Source organism: Helianthus annuus, chromosome 3, assembly GCF_002127325.2.
Source record: "Helianthus annuus cultivar XRQ/B chromosome 3, HanXRQr2.0-SUNRISE, whole genome shotgun sequence".
Lineage (NCBI taxonomy): Eukaryota > Viridiplantae > Streptophyta > Magnoliopsida > Asterales > Asteraceae > Helianthus > Helianthus annuus.
In genome coordinates this window covers 160567953-160595332 of record NC_035435.2, presented here as the reverse complement: position 1 = coordinate 160595332, position 27380 = coordinate 160567953, and the positions used below count along the sequence as shown (strand labels likewise).

The 27380-nt window shown below is 36.3% G+C and overlaps 3 protein-coding genes across 3 annotated transcripts; 2 read left to right on the top strand and 1 right to left on the bottom strand.

Annotated features, from left to right (window-relative positions):
* Positions 1-11132: 11132 nt before the first annotated feature.
* LOC110930260 (luminal-binding protein 5-like) lies at positions 11133-14798 on the top strand. The gene is made up of 7 exons (XM_022173535.2): positions 11133-11295; positions 12322-12589; positions 12674-12888; positions 12967-13689; positions 13781-13935; positions 14036-14118; positions 14205-14798. Exons 1-7 carry the CDS (start codon positions 11256-11258, stop codon positions 14707-14709), a joined length of 1989 nt encoding a protein of 662 aa, XP_022029227.1. The 5' UTR covers positions 11133-11255; the 3' UTR covers positions 14710-14798.
* Positions 14799-18031: 3233 nt separating this feature from the next.
* LOC110930261 (luminal-binding protein 5) lies at positions 18032-21334 on the top strand. The gene is made up of 6 exons (XM_022173536.2): positions 18032-18200; positions 18906-19173; positions 19257-20194; positions 20288-20442; positions 20544-20626; positions 20714-21334. Exons 1-6 carry the CDS (start codon positions 18161-18163, stop codon positions 21213-21215), a joined length of 1986 nt encoding a protein of 661 aa, XP_022029228.1. The 5' UTR covers positions 18032-18160; the 3' UTR covers positions 21216-21334.
* Positions 21335-21797: 463 nt separating this feature from the next.
* Positions 21798-26806, bottom strand: LOC110930259 (glutamine-dependent NAD(+) synthetase). Its single transcript, XM_022173534.2, has 12 exons — positions 26369-26806; positions 24801-25106; positions 24501-24724; positions 24311-24414; positions 24102-24239; positions 23849-24017; positions 23636-23771; positions 23182-23320; positions 22910-23086; positions 22575-22838; positions 22287-22415; positions 21798-22205 (listed from the first exon to the last, which is right to left on the bottom strand). The coding sequence occupies exons 1-12, from the start codon at positions 26560-26562 to the stop codon at positions 22023-22025; spliced, it is 2163 nt and encodes a 720-aa protein (XP_022029226.1). The 5' UTR covers positions 26563-26806; the 3' UTR covers positions 21798-22022.
* Positions 26807-27380: the final 574 nt, after the last annotated feature.

Below are 27380 nucleotides of genomic sequence, written 5' to 3'. Positions count from 1 at the left end.
TTCAATTATATGCATCAATATCATTGTTAAGTATACTGATGTGCGTGTAGTGTAATATATTTTAGGTGTATATTTTAAGCCCTTTTACACTTTTTAGCCAAGTTTTAAATTTATAAAACACGATATTTACTAACACTAAACACACATATGGGCAAGTGTACCCATCGTGGACGTAGTATAGTGTTGGTAAGATACCGAGGTCGTCCAAGGACACAAGAGCTTTTAGTACCGGTTTATCCTCAACGTCTAATCAAATCAAAAAGTTAGAAAAAGGTTTTAAACTAGAAAAATAAAACTAACTAAAATGCTGAAAAACAAAATAAAAATAAAAACAGATAGACAAGATAAATCACTTGGATCCGACTCGTGTGTAGTGTAACCTTTGATTATTTCCGCACTTTTGCACTTTTTAAGAGATTATCTTAGTTATTGTAGTAGGCCTCTCTTTTGAAGGTGACGTTACCCTCAACCCAGTAGTTTGAGTCAGCAAGGATACAATCCTAAAGGGCTGGATTATTGAAAGATAATTAATTAAGTTATTAATGCATAATGTGGTAGGCCCCTCTTTTGAAGGTGACGTTACCCTCGGCTAAGTAGTCTGAGTCAGCAGTGTCACACCCTGGCTTTGCGGAAGCGTGGGTTTATTTGGTGTGACTTCTTAATACCATAGCTTAATCATAACAAAGCTATATGAAAGTAAAACCATGCAGAATCATCCATTAAAGTCTTAAAAACAAAAGTAACAACATTGTCTCAAAGTGTTGACACATGCAATGGAAATTACAACCTACCAAATGAAAACATTGTTCTTAAGACGCAACCACAACATAAAATAAAACACCGTTTAAGACTCGCGACTCGTCCAGGTAAAAGTCGCAATCCCTAAACGTGGATGATCCCGTAATTCTAACGCAGCGTAGCATACCGTGCCAGAATCCTTAGTTCCCTGAAATACATGTAAGTTGGAAAAATCAACAAAAATGTTGAGCGAGTTCATGTGTAGTGAGTATGTAAAAACCTTTGTAAGTAATAAAAGCCTGGTATGTAGCAAATAAGGAAAAAGAGATCACAAATGGTTTGCAAGGCCATTGATATGTGTGATGTGCAGTAGGAAGACTCAAACCTAGCATATTTTGCGTTGGATACAAAGTCACCGCGAGGTCCGTTCTGCTGGGCCTGGGGCTGGGCTCGCTACACCCAGATAGATCTACCGCTACTGTCCCTCGGTCATACTCTGAGGATTAATGGCCTTCAGTTCACGCCTACCCACTCACATGATCTAAGTAGTAACCCTCCTTACGCTAACCATACCATGTAAAAAGTACTCGTAATCATAGTAACATGTATTTCACCCCCGCAGTTTAGAAAACTGAAAACAGTTAAGAGAAAAGGGGGGACATGAACTCACCGAAGTGCGTCTCTAAAAAGTATCTCCCAGAAAATCTACTGGGCGACGACCTACACGTACTAACTTCTATTAGTCGGACGGCCGTGCCTTAGTTTAAGGTTTAATGTCTTTGGGAAATAGTTAGGCAACTATTTCGTGTTTACACTTCGTAATTATTTGGTATACACATTCATTCCCAAGTATGAGGGTTTTAATACATGTGCGTTCGTATAACTTCGAAATATATTATTAAGTCTCACTTATAATATATTCTAATTCTTTCTCCAAAATATAAATATTTTTCCCAAAAATATTATATTTTATTACATATAATTTTCCCAAAATAATTTCCTTGTCAAAATACACACTTATGAGTATTTTCTGAAAATGCGTAAGTTACGGATAAAGATCGGGTGGTAATAATAATACCGTTGTAACTTAATATTTATTGTGAAGGCGTTAGAATTATTTTGGAGTCGTTAATATTCAGTAATATTATTTTTACCCTAAAAATAATATTTACGTAGTTCACAAAATAATCATAAAAATTTACACAAGTGTTGTTATGAAAATATATATTAATATATATATATTTTAGCAAGTTTTATTTTGTGAAAATCCCACCTCCGACACTTGGAAGTTTTGTAATAAAAATCGTGGCGAAATTTATATTTTGAGAACAAGTTAAAAATATATTTATAGACACTTGTCACAAAAAAAAAATATTTCCAAGTGTTTATATTTCTGCAGAAATTTCGCCAGAGTTTCCCCTGTAACTGGAGGTGGCCACGCTTTTAAGCGTATCATTTTCTTTTAAAATTTCAATTCAACAATGTTCCTAACATCAATCAACAAAGTTTCATCATCAAAATAGTCAAAATAGATATAAATCGCAAAACGCATGAACTTGTGGTTTATGTAAAATATGTAGTAACTTTCCCCATATTTTTAGTAGATCTTTTTATAAATAAACTCGGTTTCTTGCGAATCTTGTTTTTAAAGAAGATATATCTTTACAACTTCTTGTCAAATATTACAAAAATAATTCTTTGTTCAAACTTTTTGTTACACAAGTGTCTACACACTTGTGTGTTCACAAAAATCACCTTTCTTTAGGAAAGATCCGGCTTTAAAATATGATTTCATTATACACTTGGTTCTTCGAAAATACCACTTGTAGATCCTTAGATCTACTAGTTTAGAACTCCATTTCATAAGAAAAATTGTTTTTACACAAGTTCATGTTCATGTTTGAAAGGGTTCGTCATCTAATAACTTTACGACTTAACACATGGCTAGTTCATGTTTCATGAACATGATCTAGCGCGGTTTGATGACGATCCATTCCCATACTAGCAATCAACAACAATAAATAATCATAATAAAACTAGTTTCACAAGTTTTACACTAATATTCATCTATTAACCATCTTGTTCATCATTTAAGTAAACTTTTAGACTTTGATCTTGTATGTTCATGATTTTCAACCGACAAAATTCTTATTAACCACTTTAGAATAGTTCAAGAAGGTGTTTAGAGTCACTTACTACTAGCTCGAGGCTAGGGAAGAAACTAGTCGAAAAACGAGCGGTTAAAAGCGTCGTAGAGAGGTCCTTGGTAATCCGAGTGCACCGAGCTTCCTTATGCATGATCCTTCACACTTGTATATGCTTGGAATTGCTTGGATGGGATCGAAAATGGATGGTGGGTGGTGCTATGGTTTCGGCCGTGAGGAGCAAGGAGGGAGAGAAGGAGTAAATTTTTGTTAAGTGGATGAAAGTGATGGATGGACCTATACTTGTTCTTATAGACAATTCCCTTTCTAATTATCCAAAGGGTTTAATGTCCTCAAGATATTAAACCAAGTGATTAAAATAATCCAACAATGCAAAAGTGTGTCACCATCATGGTGACCGATCGGTTACATGGGGGGGGGGGGTTGGTTCAATTCTAACTAGATATTTAGGATATAGTTATGTTAGAATTAGGGGGTTAAACAGATTACTAGTGTGTTACGTTGTGTAACGGGTGTTAGGGTACTCGGGGACCCTAACTGGCTCAGAAAAAGAAAAACAATGTCAATGACAATATTTTTGTGTTCCGGGTAAAGTCCGGTTGTTCGGTTGGGTACTGATCCGTTAAAGTGCTTAACAATCATTTAAAGCGTCGTTAATATTATTTTTAGCGACACAAAGAATTCTCGACACTTTGGAAAGTGTCTAGTATTATTTTCCCATGTTTTTGCACTTTACTAGTTTGCTAAAAAGCTGAATTTTTATATTAAAGTGCAGAATTTTGTACTTAAAGTACGTTTTAGGCACATCCGGTCACTATAACTATCACCTAGTGACGCAGTTCTACAACCCTCATTTCCCTACACTCTCTACTAGTGTAGTAAACTATTCCCGGCTCATACAGGCCTTAGAGGCAGTGCCTGCCTGGTGCTGGCTATGTCAGCACGTTTACCGGGTTATCCGTTTATTGTGCTACTGTGCTTTTGTGCATCATGTTTGTCACTAAAGTTCTGTATGTAAATAATGGAGTGACAGTTAATAAAGTATGATGCAAGTATGTGTATGTATCAGTATTCAAGTAGCAGTTTATCCAAAATTTTCAAGCAAGCACAGTAATTATGCAGTAATTAAATAGTAATTAATTCGTACAGATACCTGATTTGGTGAGGGTTGTCACAAGCAGGGATACAGTCCTAAGTAGCCGGGTTAAAGTTTCAATAGTAGTTTAACTTATGAGGGGATCAAAGAGTTTGGACCCCCGCCATCCAATACCGGTGGGTATTGAAGGAGGTCCTACTAAATTTGACCCAGGTCCTTTGCAGGATCTATACACTGAACAATGGCAAGACTCTTACTAAACCGTTCCCTTAACCCCCGACCAGGTAGCCAACATATCTCCATATAGACCGCCGAGATATGAATGGTGAAAATCTTTCATTTTATATAGACAGTAAAATAATGCCAAGACACCACAGACAAACGATAAGGAAGAATCACCTTCAACATAAGAAACTAGTTATTAAAGTCATTAATACATAACCAAATAAAAAGTGCGAAAAGATTAAAAATAAAAAGTATTACACTAAACACTTGTCTTCACCAAGTGATGTAAGAGACTTAGGCAAACATGGCCTTTGATTGTCAAGAACTCTTACGATCAATCTTGGATCCCGAGATGACTCACACACTCTATGATGGACAATGGATGATGGTGGTGGATGATGGTGTTGTGATGGTGGTGGGTGGTGGGTGAAGTGTGAGAGAGGTGGTGTGCCAAGGGATGAGTTGCAAGTGATCCAAGCACTCCTATTTATAGGCTGAACAGAAGCTCGAGCACGGCCCCGTGTCCATCCTTCTCTCTTTCTTCATTAATTGCAGTTGTCTGCATTAGTTGACCACGCCCCTGTGTCCGCTGAGCACGACCCCGTGTGCAGAAGCGTATCTGTACTATTAAGATTTGCCTGGATTCTGCGAATCTTATAGTTGACCACGGCCCCGTGTCCGCTGAGCACGGCCCCGTGGTGAGCGATAGAAGCTTCTACAACTTTGTCTTTTCTGCTGACACTTGGGCACGCCCCCGTGCTCACTGAGCACGGGGCGTGTTCAGCCTTCTGTTCTCTTGTTTTGCTTGGGAGGATACTGTCGGGGGGTCGGGCATGCCACGTTTGTTCCTTTTCTTGTATTTATGTTAGATTTAGCTGCCTTTTTGCTTCTTTTGTTCATTTGAGCTCATTTAATCCTGAAAATACAAAAGGAAGACAAAAACACACTTTTTCCAACATTAGTACTAAAAAATGGTTAGTTTTATGCCACAATTGATATAATTTATATGTTGCATTTTGTGCACATCATATACCATTTAAGCTTTTATATATTTTGAGCCAACTTCAAGCCTGGCTCACTCATATTAAGTATAACATTTAAGAAGCCCAACTTTTATAGAAAATATAAATTCACCAACTTGTTTGTTATTGTATATGCAATAAATGCAAAATCATCATAATTTCAAAAGAATATACAAGTTGACTCATGTTTTATTAAGACGAGTTTGAGCTCACATCTTAGCTCGTTAAGAGTTTTTCTAGCCGAGCAAATCTGCCTTGTTTAATTTTAAGGTCGAGTTAAAGATAGCTTGTCTTGACCCGAATGCAACCCTAAAAAATTAATATTCGGAACACGACTTTTCCTTAATAAATTATGTTAATTTTCTTTTTGTTTTAATGAAACCGGATAGCATAATGTAATATTTATCCTAAGTTTGGATTGTCTAAGTTGTTTAAAAGTGAATTGATGTGTGTATTATCGGAGAGCCAATAGGCTTTTGATATTTTGAACAATCCATGTATCAGTATATCATAAAGATAATATAATGATTATAGAATCTTCAATTTTTTTTAAAGGTGTGAATTATTCGCGAATGTTGGGAGGTCTTACGTTGTTTTAATCTGGTATGCGTTAGAGAGCCCACTCGCATAATAGATCCTCAATTTAAACCCCTCAATGAGAAACCCCTATCACCCAAACTCGAACTTGAGACCTAGAGAGGAAAACTCATCCGGACCCACCATAGGTGGAACTTAAATATCCGTAACTACCAGTAGAGCACTAGGATGATGGTTATAGAATCTTGAATTAAAAGGCCACTTTGGAGTGTGTTCGTGAATTTGCACCCTCGGTGGGGAAATGCGGTGGTGATTGAGAGGAAAAGTGTGAAGGAAACTATTTTTTTAATTGCCGGATTTTATTAAAACTAGGGTTGTTCATGAGCCAAGCCGAGCCGAGCTAGGGCAAGCTCGGGCTCGACTCGGTTATAAACCGAGCTGGCTCGGCTCGGCTCGGATTTGAAACCAAGCTGAAAATCTAAGTTTGGGCTCAGCTTGGTTTTAAACCGAGCTGGCTCGGCTCGGCTTGGTTTGGCTCGATTTTAAAAATAAAAATTAATACATAGCTCTCAAAATTCAGTATCTTAAAATATTATTCAATACTTCATAAGAACATATTCAAAATAAGTTCAACCTAATACATTACAAGCCAAAATCACGTTCAACCTAATAAGTTTTATATTTCAGGTAAATACAATATTTGTTCATTAGCACGACAATCAACCTTTAAGTATGTCATAAATATCAAACTACAAGCCTAAATACATGTAAATAGTAATCATTTTTTTGTAATATATTATAAGTAAAATAATTCGAGCAAAGCCGAGCCAGGCTACCAAGCGAGCCAAACCGAGCCAATTTGGCTCGTCACGAGTCGAGCCGAGCTAGGCTCACTTTCTAACCGAGCCGAGCCGGCTCGGCTCACATTCAAACCGAGCCATATCGAGCGAGCTAAATCCGAGCGAGCTTCAAGCAAGCTCCGAGCCGCGAGCTTTTTGGACAGCCCTAATTAAAACTAGTAAGAAGCTAGAATTTATTATTATTATTATTATTACTACTACTACTACTTTTACTTTTGAGCATATTATGTTTTTCGTTTATAGTTTTTAAGCTATGATATTTAAAAAAAAATTGATTATGTCGTATTGCCGTGCTTATTTTTATCTACATCTGGATATAAATTTTACTCAAAAGTTAGTTGTGAATGGTAATGTTAAGTGATTGAAGTATAAACATACATGTCATCAAAGCTATCTCACGTTTTGGTTTTTTCTCTTTAGTAAAATGACGTGTTTACACTCTTTGTGACTTTAGTAATAAATTATAACGACTAATAAATTCCGAATATACCATTTTGAGGTGGTTATTTTTATTTACGATAATGGTCAAATATAGTTGATTTGTTTTGTTCTTTGCCAAGAGAAACGAACTAATTGCGTTCGAAGAACATCAATACTGGTACCATATATTTTTTTTTATATTTTTCTGGACATGGCGTTTTTAGTAATATAATATAATGTTTTATAATTTTGAATATACTGATACGACGTGCTTATTTTTCTCTATGATTTGAAATATAGTTGATTTTTCTCTTATCGTGAAAACTAAATTGATACCGTCCAAACACCGTTACCGTATTCATTTTTTGTGGTTGTCTTGACGTAGTGATAAGCTACAACGATTACCAGTACAGTAACCATAAATAACGAACCGAAACTACACCGGCCAAACAACATTAGTGTCGGACTGTCAGTACCAATATTCATTTTGTATTTTTTCATCGATGTAAAACACTTGTCGATATCATGTTGGGCATATCTCTTTCGGTTGCTATACAGAGCACCGATATCATATCAATATTGTAACAAACCGAACCGAAAACGTCACAAACCAAATGAATAGTGACCGAAAATCCCACTAGTTTATCATTGAAACCTATCCTTGTCGCAAGTTAGCTTTTATCACCATTGTCACCACCACCAAGAAAACTAGTAACTAACTTGAGAGTGACGTGGCTCGTTTCGTGGTCCGTATAAAGTTTCATATTCCACTTACTCAAATCAAAATCATATTCGAGACAAATTCTGACATTTAAAAATTAAAACCACTCATCATGAAAGCAAAAAATCGAATATTGATCGGATGAGCCCAGTTAAAGACTGGGCCAGGACCCCAGGTTCGTTGGTCCCTATTTATGACAAAATTCAAAGCTTGGCCCAATTTGAAAGGTGGGACAGAATCTACAACTATTTTAAGTATGCATGCGGTCTAGGTAAGAATGCGAAAAAAAACCCTCTCGGTATGGTGTATCTGGTTTCATATCTGACCCAGTCGTCGATTATATATCAGTGGTTCGATCAACCCGGTTGTATCCGACCCGAATCGGTGAAAATCCGAAACTGAAACCGAAAAAACCCAATACCTTGTTGACTATACCCGTCCGTAACCGATTTCAACCTGAAACCAAGTAGCCCAATACATGTAGCCCAATACATGCCTATGGCTCAGAAAGTCGCAGTTGATCGCTTTGAACTTATATAAGTGAATACAAATTTAAGAGGCAAACTTATGAAACCTTTTAGATCATGGTTGTGATCATGTAGCTGTCTGCATCATCTCAAAAAATGTAGAAAAATTGTGATAAGCGAATCTTTAATCTAGAATTCAAACATTAACTAATACACCTAATGAGAAATAACAAAATTTGAAGGCAATAAACTTATTTGCGCTTTGATTGATGTATTCTAATTTGATCGGAAAGAATCTTATATCCGCCTTGTGAGTCCTGCCTAAACGTCTTCATAAACATTCATGTTGTATTGCATTAATTTCTTAGGTTTAGAAAAAATCTATTCCTAGAAGAAAGCATCAAAGTTTTTGGTAGAACATAATTTGATTAACGACGTGCAATGACTAACATAATGAATTTTTAGACCTCGCTATAAATGATGTAGATTCTCAGGTAAATTTCCTTTAAATGTTACTAGCTTATGATCATTTATAATGAAGTTATACTTTTTGAAATTGTTCTATTTATAAGCATAGTTGCATGTGATTCATATGAACATATCACTAGTGATGACCACCGCCACTACAATTCTATCACTAGTGACCACCCCCACTCCCCTTAGTTGTAACACCAACCATAAAAAATCAGATGCTAGTCGTTGGTTAAGAATTCAAACAATAAATAATAAATCTAATAAAAAATAACAAATTTACAGAGAATAAACTTATTTGCGCATTGATTAATGCATTGTAGTTAAAATGGAAAAACAATTCAAATGCGCCTTATGAATCTTCCCCAAACATATTTATAACACAAGCATGTTGCATCCATATTAATTCCTTAGAACAAATGTATTCCAAGAAGAAAGCACCAGAGTTTTTGGTATAAGAAAATTTGATTAAGGACTTGTAATGACAACTATCCGTGTGGATATATTGGCCGTGCTATAAACTACATAGGTTCTTAGGTAAAATTCATCCATGGACTCACCTTAACCAAAATTTATGTGTGACATACAAAAAGAATCTCATGAACATCCTTGTGAATGTATCTGCAAAGTTTGATGTAAAGTGTTTACGTAAATGATTAAAACATGATCAAAATATGTTGAAGATTTGAATTTTTACACCCCCAAGAAGACTTATATATACCATTGTAAGGTGACCCGGGGCGGTGCGTTATGGCCTTGCCATAACGCGTTATACAACCACGGCACACCGCCGCCGCCTACTCGATAACGCGTGTTCATTTTGACGCGTGCTGGCCATAACGCGTTGAACTTTTTGAGTTTTATAGGGTATGACTTGTACATTGTGCATTAATACTTGTATATTGGAATCCCCATCACTAGTGATTCCACCCCTCCTACATTTCTATCACTAGTGATGGAAATTGGATTGATGACATGGCATTAGTTGATTGGATAGTGGGAGTGATGGAATCCATCACTAGTGATTCCACCCCTAGTCCCCTAAGTAGTTGGAAATTTGCTAATGGTTGTTAAAGACTCCAAGACGTTATGATGGTTGACAAAACAATGTGACTATTCACTAAAATACGAGCATACACCAAACATGCATACAAAGCAAAAACACACCTTTAGTTAGCACGCCACACATACGTACGAGGTAGAACATGCCTTTACTTGGTACAAGTTTGGGTGAATTACTTACCCGTTACCGCAGTCAAAGCCAATAGGGAAAGTCAGGTCAAGAGAGAGTCTTTTTCCGATTAGTGCATCTCGCACTTCCAATTAAAACATGTTGTTCCACAAAATTGTTTCAAGTTTTAATGCTTAATTTGCGTGCTTTCATACTCACGCGATTAGGTATTTATGTTATTGTATATTATAACCCACCATTTAATATTTAGATATTTAGAGTGATACCCAATGAAGAAATGCCTAGAATAGCTTTCACCTTGAATCATTACATGCTTTACTTCCTAAACACCCTATAGAGATCAAGAAAGACCAGTAGCATTTGAGCTATGATATATAGTGTTAATAGATAAACGGATAACACACACAATTTTTTATATAGATGCTCATAACTTGATATCGCTACTATGATCATGTGCTTATCTCGTTTTATGAAGCATAGACAAACACAAACACAATCTTAGTCTTGCTAGAGAAACACCACTCGTAACTTTCGCACGTGGATCCTTTGTATTAACATATGAACAACTTCACTATGAGTGTCAACTTACCCTTAAAAAGTTTAGTCACTATTTCTATCTTTTACAGTAAAACTAGTGTACGAGTTAGTTAATGACAATTTATTTTATCCATAATTGAATTTTTAAGTATATTTTTTTGAACGGCCACATAATAAACGCCGGGTACTTCGTACGCGACATCCAATAACTGAAAGGTTACCCGCGGCCGGGCTTATAGCTCAGCGGTCATCGATGATGACGTGGGCCATACTCATACATAATTAATGTAAGATAATTTTAGAACGAAGGGAATCAAATACAACTATTTTATTTCAGAATAATTGTTTTATTGATTAATTTGCCTTTGTAAGTCATAAATGATAAAAACTTATGTAATGCTTTGCTTATAATAATAACTCCGGGATATAAATTTCCAATACCTAAAACTCCAGGGACTAAAACTTGCAACCAACAAACACCTTACATGACAAGGCAATACCAATGAAGCAACACCACGTTGGACAATACACTATTTTCATTCTGATTGGCTAAAAAACTCACACCTGAATTCTGATTGGTCCACGTCATCATCAATGACAGACGGTGTCTTCGCGAAAAACCTGAACAAATCACACGCGCCTCTATATAAACCCCTGTACACCATAACACACATTTCATGTATCTATTTTCACTCTTGCAGATCAGAGTTCTAACAAAACGTTTCATTTTGTAAAGCTCAAAACCCTAAATTGCAACACAGGTTATCATCAGAGCGTTATTCGTTGAGCGTACGGCGGTCAAGCATGGCTCGCTCCGGCATCGTGCTAGCAATCGTGTTAATCGGTAAAGTTTTCAGATGTTGATTTGCTCCTGTTGCTACTGTTTTTTTTTCTTATTGTTTTGTTTTTGTGTATGGATATAGCATAGATGTGAATAATGCATGTTTAGTTCTAATCTACGTGTTACTTGTGGTTTGGATCCGGTTTCGTTTGAAATCTGAGAAAATTGTGAGGGTTTCGTGTTGAATTTGGTTGTAATGGTGCTGAAAACAATTGATTATGTGATAATTAAGAAAGTTATTTTGGTTGATCGTTTAATGTTGATATGGAGATTAGCAATAGCAAGGAATTGATCGATGAATTTGGAATGATTTTTATAAATTGATATGTTCTGAAATTTGAGTAAAGCTTTCGTGCTGGCAATCGTCTTAATCGTAATGTTTTCGGATATTGATCTGGTTCTGTTGCTACTGTTATTGTCATAATGTTGCTTTTGTGTATGAAATTATGAATATAGCATGGATGTGAATAATGCAGTTAAGTTTTGAATTTAGGTGTTTTTACTTTCTAAATTAGTTTGTTGTTTTTAGTGTAGTTTGGATCCGATTTCGTTTGAGATCTGAGTAAATAGTTAGATTTTCGTGTTGAATGTGCTTTTTTGTTTCGGTATAAGAGGAAAGTTCAGTGTGTGAATTAATCAAGCTATTGTAGACTTGTAGTTGATTGTTTAATGTTGATATCGAGATTAGGAACAAATACTTTTTCAACTAGTAAGGAATTAATCGGTGAATTGGTATAATTTTCATTGATGGTTGTCATAACTAAAGGAATGATATGTCAATATTGAGTTATATATAATCAGCAATTGGTTGTGATGTGTTGTTATAATTACCTTGTAAATATGTTTGCATTCTTTCCCAACCAAGAATAGGTGTTACCATAAGTGATTATATGTCAACGTTTAATGTTCAATTGATTGTGACATGCTGTTATAATTACTAATTATACATCTATAAGTTGCGTGTTAGTTTTTTCTATCAATTGTTGATTAGATTAATCATGTTTATGTGCTAACAATGATTTGTTACAGGTTGCTTATTTGCAATTTCGATCGCAAAAGAAGAAGCCAGCAAGTTAGGAACTGTTATTGGGATTGATCTTGGTACTACCTATTCTTGTGTTGGTGTCTATAAGAACGGTCACGTTGAAATCATAGCCAACGACCAAGGGAATCGTATCACGCCATCATGGGTGGCTTTCACCGATTCCGAGAGGTTAATTGGTGAGGCAGCAAAGAATCAAGCGGCCGTAAACGCTGAACGAACTATCTTTGATGTTAAGAGACTTATAGGGAGAAAGTATGACCTTCTAATCTGCTTGTGCATATAAATTGTAATTAATGGTAGTTCACATAATTAAACATTCTTATTCTTGTTTCACAGGTTTGAGGACAAAGAAGTTCAGAGGGATATGAAACTTTTCCCTTACAAGATTGTGAACAAAGACGGGAAGCCGTATATCCAAGTTTCACTCAAGGATGGTGAAACTAAGGTCTTCAGTCCTGAAGAGATTAGTGCTATGATTCTTACCAAAATGAAGGAGACAGCTGAAGCATTCCTCGGGAAGAAGATTAAGGATGCTGTTGTTACAGTTCCTGGTAAGTACATTGCAATTTACGGGTTATAGTTTATGTACCCTTGACACATATTTATTGATTACTTGATTCTTTGTGCAGCTTACTTCAATGATGCCCAAAGGCAGGCTACCAAGGATGCTGGTGTGATTGCTGGTTTGAATGTTGCCAGAATCATCAATGAACCTACGGCTGCAGCTATTGCATACGGTCTTGACAAGAAAGGTGGCGAGAAGAACATTCTCGTGTTCGATCTTGGTGGTGGAACATTTGATGTCAGTATATTGACAATTGATAATGGTGTTTTTGAGGTTCTTGCCACAAATGGAGATACCCATCTTGGAGGTGAGGACTTTGACCAAAGGATTATGGAATACTTCATCAAATTGATCAAGAAGAAGCACGGAAAAGACATTAGCAAGGACCACAGAGCTCTCGGAAAGCTAAGAAGGGAAGCTGAGCGGGCCAAGAGAGCCTTGAGTAGCCAGCACCAGGTCCGTGTTGAGATCGAGTCACTCTTTGACGGTGTGGATTTCTCCGAACCATTGACCAGAGCTCGATTCGAAGAGCTGAACAATGACTTGTTCAGAAAGACAATGGGACCCGTGAAGAAGGCCATGGAGGATGCTGGTTTGGAGAAACGCCAGATCGATGAAATTGTTCTTGTTGGTGGGAGTACCAGAATTCCAAAGGTTCAACAACTCCTCAGGGATTACTTTGATGGAAAGGAACCAAACAAGGGTGTGAACCCTGATGAAGCAGTCGCTTATGGTGCTGCTGTTCAAGGAGGCATTTTGAGTGGAGAGGGCGGTGATGAAACTAAAGGTACTTCATTATATCATTCTCTTACCATACATGTTCTTAGATTAATTTTTTGACAGAGTAGTGCTAACGCTACTAACATGTTCACAAACAGATATCCTTCTTTTGGATGTGGCCCCACTTACCCTCGGTATCGAAACTGTTGGAGGGGTGATGACCAAATTGATCCCAAGAAACACTGTCATCCCAACCAAGAAATCTCAAGTGTTTACTACCTACCAAGATCAGCAAACTGTTGTCTCCATCAAGGTAACTCATTTTTTTTTCTTTTCATCACAATAATGGAATTGAGCTTTTTAACTGATCAAAACTTTATTTAAACTTCTATTGTCTTGCTGTTTGTTTACAGGTTTATGAAGGTGAAAGAAGTCTTACAAAGGACTGTAGGCTTCTAGGAACTTTTGACCTCACTGGAATTCCTCCAGCCCCAAGGTTAATTTCGTGTTAATATTAATTTAAACTGTATTCGTGCTTGGCTTCTTGCATGGGCTAATTCTGTTATCCTTTTGTTAATCCAGGGGAACCCCTCAAATTGAAGTCACATTTGAAGTAGATGCTAACGGTATCTTAAACGTTAAGGCTGAAGACAAGGCTTCTGGAAAATCAGAAAAGATCACTATCACAAATGAAAAGGGTCGTTTGAGCCAAGAAGAGATCGAGCGTATGGTTAGGGAAGCGGAAGAATTCGCTGAAGAAGACAAAAAGGTGAAAGAAAAGATCGATGCGCGTAACGCCCTTGAAACATACGTCTACAACATGAAGAATCAAATTAACGACAAAGATAAACTAGCCGATAAGCTCGAGGCCGATGAAAAGGAGAAGATTGAAGCAGCAACAAAAGAAGCACTTGAATGGCTGGATGATAATCAGTCAGCTGAGAAAGAGGAGTATGATGAGAAGTTGAAAGAAGTGGAAGCTGTTTGTAATCCAATTGTAACGGCTGTTTATCAGAGGTCCGGTGGTGCCCCCGGTGGTGATGCCGAATCAACCGGAGACGATGATGATGAGCATGACGAACTTTAGAGTTTTGCTTGTTGATACAGAGAGAGTTTAGTTTTGTTTTGGTATAAAATTATGGGATCATTGAATTAGAAACTTTTGAATTTGTATCATCTACAATGTTTAACAAATGGAAACAAGTTTGCGTATCTGTCCACCGTCCTTACTCGCTTATATCTAATATGTGAAAACGCCAAAACGATAACAGAATCTTAGGATACCAGAATCTAAAAGGCGGAAAGACAATTACATAAATATGTGAAAACGGTAAGAGTTTTAGGGATACCCGAATCTTAAAGATAGAAAGCCAGTTACATGAATATGTGAAAACGGTAAGAGAGTTTTAGGGATACCCGAATCTAAAAGAAGACAATTACATGACAATTACATCGGTTCGTCTACAGATTTATATGTTAATTAGATTTCAGCGAAAAATTTATAATGTTATTCACTATCCTTAATCAGTCATTGTATAAAACCAAGCCAATAAGTCTATGTCAACAATTAGTTAATAGAGGTTATGATTATGTGGTTGTGTGCATCATCTCTAGAGATAGAATTTTGTCAGATGTTAGTCTTTAAACAAAATATATAGATAATAAACTTATTCGCGCATTGATTGTTATTGTAATTTGATTCGAATCTCATATGTGCCTTGTTAATCTTTCCCAATCGTCTTCGTCAAGATGCACATGGTATCCGCATTAATTCCTTAGGTTTAGAACAAATGTATTCCTAGAAGAAAGCATCGGAGATTTTAGATAGATGGATAGAACATAATCTGATTAACGACGTGTAATTACTGTTCTTAAAGAAATATTAGCTGCCGCTATAAGCTATGTAAGTTATTTTTGCAAAATTCCTCCATCAATTCATCTTTACCAAAAGTTATGTTTGTGCAAAATTTGTTAGAAGTGTGTACCTAAATGATTGATTAAAACACGATCGAGAAAACATGATCGAAGTATGTTGAAGATGTGGTTTTTGCACAATAAAATGACCTATATGAGTATATATAGTAGTATAGATAGCATTTCTAGTAGTTTTATGTTTAACACTCCAAATGTCAACATTTCATGAAACAACGTAACTGTTTATTAACACGCACAGTGGCGGATCTAGAAGAGAATTTCAGCGGTATCCCAATTTTTTTTACTTACAACCGGCCTATGCTGTTATCATAAAAATATTTTTAACAAAAAAGACTAAAACTTGTTAATAATATAAAGTACATCTAATGCTTGATAAAATATAAATAAACAACGTCAAAAAAAAAAAAAACAAAAAACAAAAAACAAAAAACAAAAAACAAAACAAAACCAATGAAAAATGCTTAAAAAACAAAGTAAAAAAAAAAAAACCAACGAAAACTTATTACAATAGATGAAATAATGTAAAAGATTAAATATTAAATAAACTCTGACAAATGTTTGCTTTTTACTTTTTTCAGACCTGTGTTCCCTTTACGTTTCCAATGCTTTTATATTTAATATTAATATATAACATCATCTTCTCAATTTTTAACTACAGGTTGCAGGTTTCCTTCGACCACCGGAAATTTCCATTCCCGTCGACCGAAAAAATTCATTTCATCTCATTTTCACCGAAAAAAATAAATAGAAACATACACTACAAATACGAGGTTGAGCCGTAGCCCGTGCTACGGCTCCTAACATGCTGGTTCCGCCCCTGAACACGCACCTTTAAGCTAGTGTACACCACACATGCGTACAAAGTGAAACATGCCTTTACTTGGTACACCAAACATGTTCCTCAAAAACGTTTCAAGTTTTCAATGCTTAATTCACATGCTTTCATACTCGGCCAAAACCAGAGGGTGGTCAAGAGGGTTCACTGGAAATTTGTCGGACTTTTATACATAAAATCTAAGATCTTACTAAAAAAATGATTTGGATGCTCTAGTTGTAGTCGGTAGAGAAGATTTTCTTATGATGGCCCCGATAAGGAAGTTCTGAAGGCCACAAATTATCCTCGCTCACTATCATGTATTCATGTTGTTGTAAATACTATACTCATAACCAAGCATTTGATATATACAATGATACCCAACGGCCTAATGCTTACTATAACTTTCACTTTGACACTTTGAATCTTCACATAATATATAATTTCTAAAATGCCCTATATAAGCCAAGGAATGGCTGAATGCAATTTAAGCCATGATCTTAGTGTTAGATTTAAACGAATAACACACATAACTTTGTAGCTCTTTAAATAGATGTGTATAACCAGATGGCGCACGATTGCTAGAGCAACACTCTTAACCTACATATGTGGATCCTTTTTATTAGCCAATGAACACTCACTGAGAGTGTCAACTTACTTTTAATAGGTAGGCTTACTCACAATAACAATGGAACCTTGAAGTATATTCTATTCCAGGTAAACATTGGATTCTCATTTTTGTCTAGGCGTCTTTCATATCTAAGCAGCACGTTGAGCTAGAATTGGCAAATTCCATCGTACTATGAGCGGACAATTCGGACTAAATGGTAAGATATGGATAAGAGTTCACGCAGATCTCCATATTACCGGGAAACCTACAAAAGTCAGAACATGAGTAGGTATCAAACCTATATGTCTTATAGTTTAAATGGTCATATCCCTTAATTAACAGACGTTTTGTAAGTGAGCCAATTAAATTCATACAAGAGCATACATTTTCATTAGTTATATACTCATCCACCAGTAAGTATTCGATATAGCCACTTATAAGTTTAATGCGGTCTATACTCTCCAAATAAGGACACTCGTCTCATCGTTTATAGCCTTTTCCCAAAATGTAAAGTGTATAATGATTAACATTTTAACAAGTCTTCAAAGCAGTATTGCATCCATAATATCGTGTCACAATCATTTTCTCTAAGTACGAAAATAGATTAAGTATCCTTACATTGGTTTAAATCATAAGTAATCATGGTATAGATAATTATAGAATCAACACGCGTTGAATAAAATTATTATTTTTTAAGAACAATCAATTTATTTATTTTTGAAATAATAACAAAAGTATATTATTTTTTTCTTGTAAAACTTAAAGTTATGTTTTGCGTATATTATATAAAATAGGGTTTAAATTTTCAATACCCAAAACTCCAGGGACTAAACCTTCCAATTAACCAACACCTACATGACAAGGCACAAACCAATGAGGAAACGCCATGTAAGACAAACACACTACTCACTCCTATTGGCTAAAAAACTCACACCTGAAATTTGATTGGTCCACGTCATCACCGATGACACGAAATCGAGTCTCTTCGCGAAAAACCCGAACAAATCACACACGCCCCTATATAAACCCCTATACACCATAACACACATTTCATGTATCTATTTTCACTCTCGCAGATCAGAGTTCTAACAAAACATTTCATTTTGCAAAGCTCAAAACCCTAAATTGCAACACAGATAATCACCAGAACGTTATTCGTTGGGCGTACGGCGGTGAAGCATGGCTCGCTCCGGCATCGTGCTAGCAATCGTGTTAATCGGTAAACTTTTCAGATGTTTATTTGCTTCTGTTATTACTGTTTATAACTTTTTTTTACATTACTTTGCGTTTGTGTATGAATCTAGCATGTATGCGAATAATGCATGTTTAGTTTTGAATCCATATCTGTGAATTAGTCTGTCGTTTCAGTTGTGGTTTGGATCTGTGAAAATTGTTAGGGTTTCGTGTTGAATATGCTCGAATTTCTGTTGAATTTTGTGGTAATGATGTTATAAACAAATCATTATGTTATAATTAATAACGTTATTAACTTATTAAGGCTTTATCGTACATTGTTGATGTGGAGATTAGTAATAACGATTTTATCAACTAGTAAGGTATTGATCGGTGAATTTGGAATTATTTTAATAATTTATATGCTGCCACGTATAAGTGTTACCATATATAAAGGATTTGAAATTTTGAATCATTTGATTATGTCAATTTTGAGTTTTGTTAACTGAGAAATTGATTGCGACATGCGGTTATAAATTTATAATTACTAATTATGCATCTATAAATTGCGTGTTAGTTTTTCTTTCAATTATTGATTACATGATTGATACTAACAATGATATGTCAATTTTGGGTTATATAATGTGCAATTGGTTGTGTTCTATATACATCTATAAGTTGTCTGTTAGATTTTTCTATCAATTGTTGATTAGATTGATCATGTTTATGTGCTAACAATGATGTGTTACAGGTTGCCTATTTGCAATTACAATTGCAAAAGAAGAAGCCAGCAAGTTAGGAACTGTTATTGGGATTGATCTTGGGACTACCTATTCTTGTGTTGGTGTTTATAAGAACGGTCATGTTGAAATCATAGCCAATGACCAAGGGAATCGTATCACTCCGTCATGGGTGGCTTTCACCGATTCCGAGAGGTTGATCGGTGAGGCTGCAAAGAATCAGGCGGCTGTAAACGCTGAGCGGACAATCTTTGATGTTAAGAGGCTTATAGGGAGAAAGTATGACCTTCTTATACCCTTGTCCCTATAAATAGGAATTATGTTGGTTCACATTATTAAACATTTTAATCTTTTTATTACAGGTTTGAGGACAAAGAAGTCCAGAGGGATATGAAACTTTTCCCTTACAAGATTGTGAACAAAGATGGAAAGCCGTATATCCAAGTTTCACTCAAAGATGGGGAAACTAAGGTCTTCAGCCCCGAAGAGATTAGCGCTATGATTCTTACCAAAATGAAGGAGACAGCCGAAGCATTCCTCGGGAAGAAAATTAAGGATGCTGTTGTCACGGTTCCTGCTTACTTCAATGATGCCCAGAGGCAGGCTACCAAGGATGCTGGTGTGATTGCTGGTTTGAATGTTGCCAGAATCATCAATGAACCTACGGCTGCTGCTATTGCATACGGTCTTGACAAGAAAGGCGGTGAGAAGAACATTCTTGTGTTCGACCTTGGTGGTGGAACATTCGACGTCAGTATCTTGACAATTGATAATGGTGTTTTTGAGGTTCTTGCCACAAATGGAGACACCCATCTTGGAGGTGAGGACTTTGACCAAAGGATTATGGAATACTTTATTAAGTTGATCAAGAAGAAGCACGGAAAAGACATTAGCAAGGACCACAGAGCTCTTGGAAAGCTAAGAAGGGAAGCTGAGCGAGCCAAGAGAGCCTTGAGTAGCCAGCACCAGGTCCGTGTTGAGATCGAGTCACTTTTCGATGGTGTGGACTTCTCCGAACCATTGACCCGAGCCCGTTTCGAAGAGCTTAATAATGATTTGTTCAGAAAGACCATGGGACCCGTGAAGAAGGCCATGGAAGATGCTGGTCTGGAGAAACGCCAGATTGATGAGATTGTTCTTGTTGGTGGGAGTACCAGAATTCCAAAGGTTCAACAACTCCTCAGGGATTACTTTGATGGAAAGGAACCAAACAAGGGTGTGAACCCTGATGAAGCAGTCGCTTATGGTGCTGCTGTTCAAGGAGGCATCTTGAGTGGAGAGGGTGGTGATGAAACTAAAGGTAGTTAAATTTTACTTAGCATACATGTCATGTTTTTTTCAGATTAATCTTTTGACAAAACAACGCTAATGCTACTAACTTGTTCACGAACAGATATCCTTCTTTTGGACGTGGCCCCACTTACACTCGGTATTGAAACCGTTGGAGGGGTGATGACCAAATTGATCCCAAGAAACACCGTCATCCCAACCAAGAAGTCTCAAGTGTTTACCACATACCAAGATCAGCAGACCGTCGTCTCCATCAAGGTACTCATTTTGTTCTTTTCCAAATCGGGACAAATAGGATCAAGTTTTTTTATACCTATTCGAGCTTATTTAACCCTTTATTTTCTTGTTTTGGTTTACAGGTTTATGAAGGTGAAAGAAGTCTTACAAAGGACTGTAGACTTCTTGGAACTTTCGATCTTACTGGAATTCCTCCAGCCCCGAGGTTAGTTTCGTGTTGATAATAAAAATAATAATTTGAGCTCCATTTGTGCTTGCATTGGCTGATTCTGTTATCTTTCTGTTAATCCAGGGGGACCCCACAAATTGAAGTCACATTTGAAGTAGATGCCAACGGTATCTTAAACGTGAAGGCTGAAGACAAGGCTTCTGGAAAATCGGAAAAGATCACCATCACAAATGAAAAGGGTCGATTGAGCCAAGAAGAGATCGAGCGTATGGTTAGGGAAGCGGAAGAATTCGCTGAAGAAGACAAAAAGGTGAAAGAAAAGATCGATGCACGTAACGCACTTGAAACATACGTCTACAACATGAAGAATCAAATTAACGACAAAGATAAGTTGGCGGATAAGCTCGAGTCTGATGAAAAGGAGAAGATTGAAGCAGCAACAAAAGAAGCACTTGAATGGCTGGATGATAATCAGTCAGCTGAGAAAGAGGAGTATGATGAGAAGCTGAAAGAAGTGGAAGCTGTTTGTAATCCAATCGTAACGGCTGTTTATCAGAGGTCTGGTGGTGCCCCCGGTGGTGGTGCTGAATCAACCGAAGACGATGATGAACATGATGAACTTTAGGTTTTTGCTTGGTGATACAGAAGAGTTAAATTTTGTCTGGTATAAACTATGAGATTATTGTAGTAGATACTTTTGAATCATCTATAATGTTTATGCAAATTGAAACAAGTTCGTGTATCCGTTTTTACTCTGCTTATATTAAGAAGGCGAAAAAAGAGTTTTAGGAAAAACTGAAATACGTGAACCCAAAAGAGGATTACGTGAATGGGTTCACAATCACACAAAATAAATCTTATATGTTTTATATAAATCTTTTATATTTCATATATATAGACGAATAAAAGTTTTAAAGATACGTGAATCTAAAAGAAAATCATGTGAATCGGTGTGAATCGGTTCGCAATCTCTTATACTTGAGAAAGAAAATCATGTGAATCGGTTCGCAATCTCTTATACTATCGAGAACGAATAGAGTTTTAGGGATATGTAAAGAATATGGTTCGCAATCTCTTATACTTAAGACGAATAGAGTTTTAGGGATATGTAAAGAATATGTTACGCTCTTATACTTGGGACGAATAGAGTTTTTATCTCCTTCTACTTGAGACAAATAGAGTTATAGGGATACGGGAATCTAATAAAGAAGGTATCAATTAGTTTCCGTTTGAAATATAAGCAATTAACTGCTTAAGCCCACAACTAAAAAAAAAAGAAAAAAAAAAAACATAACATTGTTTATGTATCTTCCAAATTATTTCTTTGTATTATATTGTATAGAAAAACAAAACAATGTTTATATCAAACATGAATCATGTTAGTAATGAAATTCACTTATTCCAGCAAACCAAACCCCTTTTGAATTGACATCTAGAGGCCGGCTTTTGGATCGGCTGAACCAGCTGCTACAACTCCTACACCATTTGAAGTAGATGCATCTTTATCGACACTGAGCTCACTTACGAGTTCATCTATCTTACGAAACTGGTAGGGCCATCTTGAATTATACAGAAACTGGCGGAGATCAAATCTGTTATCTTCAGGTGAATAACTCTACACACAAAATAAAGGGTAAGTTTGCTTCATTAACTACCGTATGAAAAACAATTATCATGAAGGAGAATAGTCGAATACCTCGGCATGGTAGGAGGGAGTTAATACGGTCATCTTGTGACGATTAATGGAATAATATTTGAAGAAATGTTTCACTTTATCGGCTACCTCTGAAGGACTTAGTTTTGAGCCCCAACCAAAACATAGATTCTGTAACCGCAATCACATTGTCAGACGATGAGAAGATATCTATACTGATAATCTATAAACCTATTACTATAATAAAATCGTTTCAAGTTATTTTTATAAATGTTTTCAATAAATGGACAAAAAGACATCGACGATAGTCGATAGATATGTAAGACAAACCTTGAACATAGATACGGGACCGCATCTGAAGATCTTCCGCAACCTTCCATATACAGAAAGTTCCTCATAAGTCATTCCCATATCCACTTCATCCAGCTGGCTGTAGTTGGAGCGTATAGGTTCCAGCTCAGCAGTTGGTGGAGCCGCTTCGATTTCCGCTAAAGACGAGAAACCAAGATGAACGGCAGCCCATCTCAGAAATATTCTAAGATCCTGCTTACTGATACTTCCAATTGGATTTATATCTGCAGAACTGCAATCATACTACAAAAGATATATATATTAAAAACACTATTTAAATTCTAACCCACATCAAAATGACTTAAAAAAATTACCTTTGTTAGGTAGCCACGTAACCCTTCATCGACATTGGAGCTACCCAACACAAGATAAAACCCGGGTTTGCTATGAACCCATGGCAATAATGACGCTAACATAAACGCCAACACCATTCTGATTCGAGCTTGTATGTTTTGGAGCCCTAAATTTTCAATGTTCGTTCCCCCATCTACCTGTAAACAGGCCGAAATTCGAAAACTGAAAACACAATTAAAAAGAAAGAAAATATACGAGAATACTAGCGTTTTGTATTCAGTGTTTTCCTAACCTTATAACGAGGACGCTTTCCGGTAAGCGTTTGAAATAGCGATAAAAAGGCAGACACCACACTGTCTATAGACACATCAAGATGCCATGATCCAATTTCATCAGCCAGCAACTTCGCTCGTCCCCGTGTGGCATCAGAACTGTAAGGTACACCGGCCCAACCCAGTTTTTTACAAATCAATGCTTAAATAATATGGAAAAGGTCAAAATATATTATTAGGAGTTAACTGGCATTTTCGTCCCTGTGGTTTTATCCAATTATGTCAAACGAGGCCAAATTTCAAATTTGTACCATTTCAGTCCCTCACATTCTTGAAACATGTCGGTTCCGTCCAAGTATGTCAGGGACGGAAATGGTACAAATTTGAAATTTGGCCTGCACTGGCATAATTGGATAAACCATAGGGACGAAAACGACAGTTAACTCTATTATTAATGTTGAATAGAGGACTTGCCTGTTTTCGGATCCCATGAAAACTGTGTAAAATATACGTTTTGCAAACTCCTTGCTGTCGGTTGGGAATTCTCCATTAGTGTAATGACCGATTCTTACTGCATCAGCCTTCACTTGTTCATCTCCATTTGCAATCTCTAAATAAAGATATAACACAATATTAAATACTGAATCTTGGTCTTATTAGTTTCTATAAAAAATAGGTAAATCTGACCTTTTACCACAAGCTGACACATGCATCCAACGATACCAGCTACCGAAGAGCTATCAGCTCCACCAGATAGCGGAAGAAGAAAACCCGAAGCACCGCTTCTTCTTAGGTAATCCCAAAGCCAGCAACCGGGACCAAACGCTATTTCTTCCTCCGGTAAGTGATAACTAATCTACGTAATATATAAAAAAGTTATTTATTGAAGTGTAACTATGAATAACAAAACTTTGGAAAGCTTGTTGACCAGTCAACTGACCTGCTTCAGTGGAGTTGAAAGCGACATTTGGAGGTTAAAAGGCTGACAGAGCTTGTACGGCACATCTACCGATGAAACCGACTTTTTACAACTCGCTTGCTCTTGAAAACTACTTATGGATCCCCTAAGACTAGCAACCTAGAAGTCTGACCTTGAATGATTAACAATATCACGTTAACGAAAACGGAAATTCGTGGATATAAACGTACCGCGTCTAGATCTATTTGAGCAACCACCACCTCTACATCCTTCAACGAGAATTGTGAGCCTTGTGCAACCACGTCTCCGTTAACAACAACACACGCACATCCATCTGCAGCATAATAAAGAATTAAAGACTCTTTAATGTTATCTTAAAAACAGAATTAATGTTATCTTTAACTGAAGGAAGCTATTTACCGTAATAAAGGCGGCCTCCGTCACATCCCTGATGATTACTGTACATGTACACACCACCACGAGTGTGTGTAGCACCTATAAAAGCATGAATACGAAGATCAAGCTTTCTCAGCTGGTGATGACTTCCGCTAGCGTTCATAAACACTTCAACACCGTTTAGCGCCAGCTCAGTATGAGGAGGAATTGGAGTAAAAAGCTCTTCACAAATCTCAGCTGCAACAGCCCTGATTAAAATAAATGAAATATTCAATTATTAAATCTTTTTATCGATAAGAAAATTCCAAAAAGTTTTAACGTTACGTGTCTAAAAACTGCATTAACCCATAGCCGAAAGGGACGGTTTTCTGCAGCAAAGCCTCAGCGATATCACTTGGCAGTTGAAATTCTTCAAGTTGGTCTTTTTGTTTCCATGCAGTGAACCATCTAAGCTCTCTATAGTTTCCGTCGTTTGCAAGCCACATTTTCGCTCGTATCATGATTATTTTTCTGTTCATACATATCACTTGACAGTTGTAACGCTCGGAACCTTTGATAACAGGCATCCCAAAACTACATAATATGCCGTCTGTCCAGTCACCGAGAAGCAACTCTTTTAAGCACTCCCACCTGCAAGAAATTAAGCATAACATAAATTACTAAAGTCATGACTGTATTTGGATTTTGGTTCACACCCAAAATCATTAGTCATGCATAAAAAAGAAAGGTGATAACAAATTTAAATCACATAATGAATAGAAAAAAGGGTTTTTAACATATCCGGTGATAACAAGATGGAAGTTTAAACACCCTAAATAGGGCTGCAAACAAACCGAATGTTCTGCAAACAGTTCGTGAACCGTTCGGCAGGAAGTTCTTTTGTGTTCGTTTATTGAACGAACACGACCAAGAAATTTCGTTCGTTTAGTTAAATTAACAAACATGAACAGAGGCCGTGTTCGTTCATTTATGTTCATGAACGTTCGGTAAAGTGTTCGCTTATGTTCGTTTGTGTTCGATAGTTCATTAGTGTTTTTATTTCTTATATTTTTATTTAATACTTCAAAATTCCAACAAATAAAATATCTAATAAATTTCTTATGTTTTTATTTAAATACTTCAAAATTCCGACAAATAAAATATCTAATAAATATTAGTGCATTATATATTCTGTTCATGGACGTTCGTTTGCATTTGTTGCCTAAAATTAACAAACAAACACGAACATGTTCATTTCCATAACAAACAAACACGAACATAAAATCTTGTTCGGTATGTGTTCATGAACAGTTCGTGAACACATACATTTTCTTAACAAGACCACGAACAAGGTCTTGTTCGTGTTCGTTCGGTTCGTTTGCAGCCTAATCCTAAATAAACCCCACATCCGCAGTGGACAAGAGAGACATTGTATAACATCCTGTCTCTCGTACCACCAATATTGTCCATTTTACCCCCGACGGGTTCCTAGATTAACCATGGAGTTTTCATCTGCGCCATAGTCAATGCGTCCAAAACACGTTAATGATATCTAAGGCGTGTAATTTGCCTAGGGTGTTACACATTGGGACTCGTAAGGAATGCCCGACCTTAAATACCATCAACGTGTTTTAGGTGCGTCATTGTTAAACTCTATAGTTAAGCGTGCACATGTGAGGTAGTCCAAAGATGGGTAACCCTCTGCGAAGTCTCCACTTTGAGGAAATAAAACAAAGACACGTGTCTTAGGACGCAAAACGGACAATATTGGATAAATGTTACAGAAATATCAAGAAAAAAAAAACATAACTAACAGATCTAGAAACATGATTGTTCTTTGACTTTAGTGCACATTATATAAAAACCAAACACAATACACATGTAATTGATGAATAAAATGAAAGGAATGTTACGCATGAGAAACAGTATCAAGTTCCAAGAAATGATCTTCACAACCATAGCCAGTGATTTCAAGCTCCGGGCCAAGCCTAATAACCGCACCGGCTTCTTTAGCCCTAACAATGGATTCTTTAATATTCTTCAAATTGGAATCGAATTCCATTGCCCATTGGTTCAAATTGCACGTAGCTACCTTCAACAGCCTCATCTTCTTCACAGTTTGATGTCAATTGTTGACTTTTGATAAGGATTGAGAACCTGATAACATACGGCTGTTCGTTGATGCAGTAGAGGAGAGTGTACGTGAATCACGAGGTGGCACCAGACGGTAGCGTATAGGTTACGATCGATGATTTGCACGACCGTATCTCGTTCCACGTTGACATGGAGATTTTTACCTAAAATTCATGTATAAGAAATGTGGGGAAAAAAAATAATGAAATAAATTAAAATGGGTGATATAGACAAGTGGTAAGCCACGAATGGCTATAGAATTTTCTTGTTACGATATTTGATTTCCTTTTTTTGAAAAATAATATTATTACATGTTGTATTTCTATTTATATTTAAATTAATATTAACTAGTTTCTAATTAAACACTATAAAGAAGCAATTTAATTATGCATATATGAGTTGTAATGTTGGCTTTGGAAGTGTTTCAAAAAAAAAAGAAATTTTCCTTTTTAACCCTAAAGTTTTAATCTTTGACAAATTTTACCCTAAAGTTTTAATCTTTGACAATTTAAATTTAAAATTTTTAATCTTTGTTTCCTTTTTAACCCTAAAGTTTTAATCTTTAACAATTTAAGTTTAAAATTTTAATCTTTGGTAATTTAACCCCTTTGATTAATTTGATTTTTTACTTCTAATTCAATAGTTTCCATCTTTTGCGATTTAACCACTTTGATTTTTTTTACTTATGTGTTGTAATCTTGGCTTTGGGGGTTTTTCAAAGAAAAAATTGTTATGCATATGGTTGTTGTAACCTTGGCTTTGGGGTTTTTTACAAAAAAAATTGATTTTTTA

What these genes read in the sequence shown, in the direction of transcription:
- LOC110930260 (XM_022173535.2), top strand. Translation starts at nt 11,256, where the DNA reads ATGGCTCGCTCCGGCATCGTGCTAGCAATCGTGTTAATCG. An exon ending in GCTAGCAATCGTGTTAATCG is followed by an intron (nt 11,296 to 12,321) that starts GTAAAGTTTTCA and finishes GATTTGTTACAG; the next exon opens with GTTGCTTATTTGCAATTTCG. An exon ending in GGGCGGTGATGAAACTAAAG is followed by an intron (nt 13,690 to 13,780) that starts GTACTTCATTAT and finishes GTTCACAAACAG; the next exon opens with ATATCCTTCTTTTGGATGTG.
- LOC110930259 (XM_022173534.2), bottom strand. Translation starts at nt 26,562, where the DNA reads ATGAGGCTGTTGAAGGTAGCTACGTGCAATTTGAACCAATGGGCAATG. An exon ending in CTTGATACTGTTTCTCATGC is followed by an intron (nt 25,107 to 26,368) that starts GTAACATTCCTT and finishes AATTTCTTGCAG; the next exon opens with GTGGGAGTGCTTAAAAGAGT. An exon ending in GTGTCAGCTTGTGGTAAAAG is followed by an intron (nt 23,772 to 23,848) that starts GTCAGATTTACC and finishes ATCTTTATTTAG; the next exon opens with AGATTGCAAATGGAGATGAA.
- LOC110930261 (XM_022173536.2), top strand. Translation starts at nt 18,161, where the DNA reads ATGGCTCGCTCCGGCATCGTGCTAGCAATCGTGTTAATCG. An exon ending in GGGTGGTGATGAAACTAAAG is followed by an intron (nt 20,195 to 20,287) that starts GTAGTTAAATTT and finishes GTTCACGAACAG; the next exon opens with ATATCCTTCTTTTGGACGTG. An exon ending in GGAATTCCTCCAGCCCCGAG is followed by an intron (nt 20,627 to 20,713) that starts GTTAGTTTCGTG and finishes CTGTTAATCCAG; the next exon opens with GGGGACCCCACAAATTGAAG.